Raw genomic sequence first — 6,293 nt, 5'->3', positions numbered from 1 at the left:
GTTGTATCCCTTCCCTTGACAACGATTATGAACAGAAGTGATATGGTTTGGCCATATTACTGATGGAAGGATTTTCAAGTGGGTTTGGCTGAGTTTAAAAATGTTTAAATTGGCTAAAACGGCTCTGTTGAAGCAAAGGGATGAGTAACTCTATTTTGAAAGTGGATTTAGCGAGGTAAACGCGTCATCACATCTAGGAAATCACCTCTCTGCTCATTCACCAGTTCAAAGTGTGTTTATTATTTTACTCCAAAATATGATCAAAGCGGCAATGCCATGGAGACAATAGTCATGATGAATGTGTATTGTCACGGCGATGGGTCGAAGGTCGTCATGGTGATGGTGATGGTGGATGGTCGTCATGGCGATGGTCAGGTCAACGGGTGAATGATTGTCATGACAACCAAGGGGATGGTTGTCATGACGGCAGGTTGCCAGAGCTAAGTCAGCTTGACCAGGGGGCCTGGGCCTCGCTGGGTTTAGCGTAGGCTGAGATGTCCTCATAGAGCGCTCCCTCACACGTCTCCACCAACAGGCCCTGGGAGAGAGAGCACCACACCATTACACACACACACACACACACACACACACACACACACACAGACAGACAGACAGACAGACAGAGAAAACTATCACAGAGAGAGAGAGAGACCAAACCATTACAAATATACAGAGAAAGAGAGAGACCAAACCATTACAGAGAGAGAGAAAGTGTGTGAGAGAGATATATTTAACCATTACATACATTGAGAGAGTGACAGACCAAACCATTACAGAGAGAGAGAAAGTGTGAGAGAGAGATATTTAACCATTACATACATTGAGAGTGAGAGACCAAACCATTACAGAGAGAGAGAAAGTGTGTGAGAGAGATATTTAACCATTACATACATTGAGAGAGTGAGAGACCAAACCATTACAGAGAGAGAGAAAGTGTGTGAGAGAGAGATATTTAACCATTACATACATTGAGAGAGTGAGAGACCAAACCATTACAGAGAGAGAGAGAGAGGAATTTGCATATACTGCAGTCTTCAACAAAGGCTTCCCCAAACTGTTGAAGCATGGAAAGTGTCGGCCAGCTAAGAGTGTGTGTGTGTGTGTGTGTGTGTGTGTGTGTGTGTGTGTGTGTGTGTGTGTGTGTGTGTGTGTGTGTGTGTGTGTGTGTGTGTGTGTGTGTGTGTGTGTGACAGGTGCATGGGGCAAGCTGTTTCCTGTTTATCCAGATTATGGTGATCACATGGCCATAAACCATGTGCCTTTCTATTACTATGAAATTTATAAATTAAAATAATAACAATAGTAAGAAACAATGTCACCACTTCACCATAAACAACATTACTAGCAACACAAAAATATCACAAACCTCGTAGATGTGTTCTTTTGGTGGTTCCTCATAAATGGCTTCTTCTTTTTTAACCTTAAATAGTAGCAAGAAAACAGACTTGAAACTACATATGTCTATCCACAAACTATATGTAAGCAATCATATTAAACTTACTATAAATAGCATAACATGTTACAAAACCGGTGTTATCACGGCTCACCAGAGTGTATCTCCGAAGCAGTGGCAGAACGAAGCAGATCGCCAACATCAAAGTCTGAAGGATGATGAGCGCATCTTTTACTTTGCTCCTGTGCTCCACTTTGTGGATGTCGATATGTCCTGCAGGGGACAAACGGCATATACAGTGGGGCAAAAAAGTATTTAGTCAGCCACCAATTGTGCAAGTTCTCCCACTTAAAAAGATGAGAGAGGCCTGCAATTTATCATAGGTATACCTCAGCTATGAGAGACAAAATGAAAAAAGAAAATCTAGAAAATCACATTGTCTGATTTTTAAAGAATTTATTTGCAAATTATGGTGGAAAATAAGTATTTGGTCAATAACAAAAGGTCATCTCAATACTTTGTTACATGCCCTTTGTTGGCAATGACAGAGGTCAAACGTTTTCTGTAAGTCTTTACAAGGTTTTCACACACTGCTGCTGGTATTTTGGCCCATTCCTCCATGCAGATCTCCTCTAGAGCAGTGATGTTTTTGGGCCTTCGCTGGGCAACACAGACTTTCAACTCCCTCCAAAGATTTTCTATGGGGTTGAGATCTGGAGACTGGCTGGGCCACTCCAGGACCTTGAAATGCTTCTTACGAAGCCACTCCTTCGTTGCCCGGGCGGTGTGTTTGGGGTCATTGTCATGCTGAAAGACCCAGCCACGTTTCATCTTCAGTGCCCTTGCTGATGGAAGGAGGTTTTCACTCAAAATCTCACGATACATGGCCCCATTCATTCTTTCCGTCACACGGATCAGACGTCCTGGTCCCTTGGCAGAAAAACAGCCCCAAAGCATGATGTTTCCACCCCCATGCTTCACTGTAGGTATGGTGTTCTTTGGATGCAACTCAGCATTCTTTCTCCTCCAAACACGACGAGTTGAGTTTTTACCAAAAAGTTCTATTTTGGTTTCATCTGACCATATGACATTCTCCCAATCCTGTTCTGGATCATCCAAATGCTCTCTAGCAAACTTCAAACGGGCCCGGACATGCACTGGCTTTAGCAGGGAGACACGTCTGGCACTGCAGGATTTGAGTCCCTGGCAGCGTAGTGTGTTAGTGATGGTAGCCTTTGTTACTTTGGTCCCAACTCTCTGGAGGTCATTCACTAGGTCCCCCCGTGTGGTTCTGGGATTTTTGTTCAGCGTTCTTGTGATCATTTTGACCCCACAGGGTGAGATCTTGCGTGGAGCCCCAGATCGAGGGAGATTATCAGTGGTCTTGTATGTATTCCATTTTCTAATAATTGCTCCCACAGTTGATTTCTTCACACCAAGCTGCTTACCTATTGCAGATTCAGACTTCCCAGCCTGGTGCAGGTCTACAATTGTGTTTCTGGTGTCCTTTGACAGCTCTTTGGTCTTGGCCATAGTGGAGTTTGGAGTGTGACTGTTTGAGGTTGTGGACAGGTGTCTTTTATACTGATAAGGAGTTCAAACAGGTGCCATTAATACAGGAAACGAGTGGAGGACAGAGGAGCCTCTTAAAGAAGAAGTTACAGGTCTGTGACAGCCAGAAATCTTGCTGGTTTGTAGGTGACCAAATACTTATTTTCCACCATAATTTGCCACCAAAATAAATTCTTAAAAAATCAGACAATGTGATTTTCTGGATTTTTTTTTTCATTTTGTCTCTCATAGCTGAGGTTTACCTATGATGACAATTACAGGCCTCTCTCGTCTTTTTAAGTGGGAGAACTTGCACAATTGGTGGCTGACTAAATACTTTTTTGCCCCACTGTAGCTATACTTACAGGATAATTAGTTAGTTAGACTAAGTTCTGTATTCATGTTAAAGGCTTTGTCCTACCAGGAAATCAGTCAGTTTGTTCACGATTAATGATGTGATTGTGACATTGATATTTTATTTAGCCAACATTAAGACTTTATTTTACTGTTGGCAATGTAAAATAACATAAATGTGGTTAAACCAACAGAAATAATAGGTTAATCACATTTTACTGCTGAACGTTCGTACTCGATTTTTATTTTCGTACTAAAGTAGGCTTTATTCATAGGTAGTCCTTATCTCTTATAATTTCACCCCCATATAGGTTTTGTTTATTTTTCTCCCAGTAGGAAAGATGCCCAAATACTTAGCAGCTCATTTCTGACCTGTCTTTGTACTGTCTAACTGCTCCTTGATGTCTCTAAACAGTTTGAACCCTATCTGCTCCTTAAATGTGAAGTGAGTAGGATTCAGTGGCATCTAATTGCTAGGTTGCAGATGCAACCTGCTGGATAATGTTATCGTCTATCGAATTGCAGGTGTTAAGGGATGAGGTTCCCTGATAGATTTATAAATTGTATTTAGTTATTTAAGTAAGATAACGACTGTTATAAAAAATGTAAATGCGTCCTCTCCAGAGCCGTGAGGCCATTCTGGGCAATTCTAGAAACATGGCAGTGCATCATGGAGGGGTCCATGGAAGAGGACCCGCCCCCTATGTAGATATAAAAGGCTAAATCTGAGGTAACAAAAACCACAACTCTTATTTTCAATGGATGACACACTAATCAAAACATAGTGCAAATTCAATTCAATTTCAGACAAATCGCTTCCGTCAGGTGCCACAAAATGCTACGCATGGCACCTTTAAGGACCTGTCTCATTCATTGTCCAACCACTACCATCTCCTCAATCCCGTCTCTGTATTTACCTACACCTTAATAACCTGTCCCTTCACTCACTGTCTAGCATCTACCCGTGTCTTGATGACCTGTATTTTTACTGTCTGATCCCCCACTCTTTGTTGAAATTTCTCTGTATTCACTGTAAGCCCCCCTGGATAAAGGTGTCTGATAAATGACTAATTATCAAACGGGTCGGCCAGGCTGGGTCCTCCTGGTACCAGAACCCAGAGAGACTCACTCATGACCTGCACGCCGGTCCCGGCTCCCCTGGTGCCGTTGACCTCGCAGTAGTAGAAGCCGCTGTCCGAGGGGCTCACGTCCTTGAGATTAAGAAAGGCGTGTTTCTGCTCCGTCTTCCCCTGTATGACCACATTGTTGTTTGGACTCATCGGATTCTGGGCCTTCTGGTCCCATTCCTTGGCCCGGAACCAGTCCACCTGCAGAGGCGGCTCCAGCTGACACACACAGTAGATGACCAAACTGCGGCTGGCCTTCACGCCGTAGAACCGAGGCTTCTGGTTAATGCGAGGGGCCTGGGAGAGGGGTGCTGGGGAGGATGAGATGAAACAACTTCATTCACACCAGAAGGGAAATCACGGTTCAGTTTTTTGAAGCGTGGAGAGAGGCAGTTCCTCTTCACAGTTTCAAGTGTGTAAATGTCAAACAAAATTAACTTGCATCTTACCTTCACCTCAGTAATCAACCTTCTACATAAAGAGGTCAAAAACAAAGATGATTCTTCTAATTTACAGTTTCTCTAAAATAACATTAGAGAATTACCAGTGGGACCACCTTGAAAGACTTGAAAGAAAATACCATAATATCCTTAATTTTTACATTATATACTGTATTTATAATATATTTGTAGTTAGGTATATATTTACCTGATAGATGGACCAAAGCCAGTCCACAAAGTCCAACCGAAATCCAGAGCATGTCGGATATTAGGAGGATTTTGTGAGATTTTGAGATCTTCAGTTAAGGAGATGTCTATGAGGCTAGGTTAGGGTAGGGGTGAGGATTGTACCTCATCGCTAGGCAAATGTAGAAGAGCAGACCTATCACCACAGACCGCTGCACACAGCTGGCTATGCGCGAAACATTTGCCCATTTCCAAGGGGGGGGGGGGTACAAAATGTACAAATGTACAAAATGTGTTCGAAATTAAAAAATAAATCCTCCACCATGACAAAGTTAAATGAGAGCAGAATCTTTAAAAGTTTCTAAACGACGTCAACACAGCAACGCCGTTCAGGCGGTATGGTAAAACTATACAATTTATCTAATATAAAATTATAACAGCATGACCAGTTTGACTAGTAGACTTGATTAAAACCACTACCAATTCCTTTGCACAGATTTTATCAAAGGTCCCGAAGTTTAGGCATATTAACCCGATAATTTGACAAAAGCCCGATGCACCCCAACAAAAAGCCAGTGCATGTGAGATGTCAGGAGGATTCTGAAGCGATCTTCTTTTGTTCAGGAGGGGTCTGGGAGACTGGTGAGGGGGTGGTGAAGGTTATGATTGTATCTCATCGGTAGGCAAATCTAGGAGAGTAGGCCTATCGCCACAGACCGCTGGGCATGTGCGGACCATTTCCACCACTAGGGGGAGACACACCAACGCAGGAGTGCAGTAGCTTGAGACACCTGCAGAGTTTTGTTAGCAGAATGCTAAGACGCTAATGTTATATTATCTCATGCTACACACCTGCCTTCAGTAACATATGTTTGTATTTAATATATGTTATATAGCCTATAATCAATGCAAATATATATATATTTGGACTCAAACATCGAGCTATGTGAAATTGACGTAACATTATGGCGAACACACCACGTTTAGAGGTCGCTGCCTCAGTTGGTCAATTATTATTAGAGGAGGCGGCAGAATTGTTTTAATAGATTCAAGTACTAGTTTCTATCAAAGCACTTATTGTTTTAAAAGCACTTTTTTCCACCCTAATACTTCAGCCTCCTCTATTGCAGTAACCTACTCTTTATGTAGGTTCTGTCTCACAAGAGGGCACCCTGCGCAACGTCACTTCACATTCCCTACGTATTAATTAAAAAAATGAAATTGTACAAACTGTTAGAAATT

At 42.3% G+C, this 6,293-nt stretch overlaps 1 protein-coding gene across 1 annotated transcript; it reads right to left on the bottom strand.

The window, feature by feature from the left end:
* Positions 1-240: 240 nt before the first annotated feature.
* Positions 241-5,212, bottom strand: cd79b (CD79b molecule, immunoglobulin-associated beta). Its single transcript, XM_079756579.1, has 5 exons — positions 5,074-5,212; positions 4,428-4,736; positions 1,548-1,666; positions 1,367-1,420; positions 241-538 (listed from the first exon to the last, which is right to left on the bottom strand). Exons 1-5 carry the CDS (start codon positions 5,123-5,125, stop codon positions 446-448), a joined length of 627 nt encoding a protein of 208 aa, XP_079612705.1. The 5' UTR covers positions 5,126-5,212; the 3' UTR covers positions 241-445.
* Between the last annotated feature and the right edge of the window lie 1,081 nt (positions 5,213-6,293).

Source organism: Pollachius pollachius (genome assembly GCF_949987615.1).
Source record: "Pollachius pollachius genome assembly, chromosome: 19".
Taxonomy (NCBI): domain Eukaryota; kingdom Metazoa; phylum Chordata; class Actinopteri; order Gadiformes; family Gadidae; genus Pollachius; species Pollachius pollachius.
This window is presented reverse-complemented; position numbering and strand designations above follow the sequence as displayed.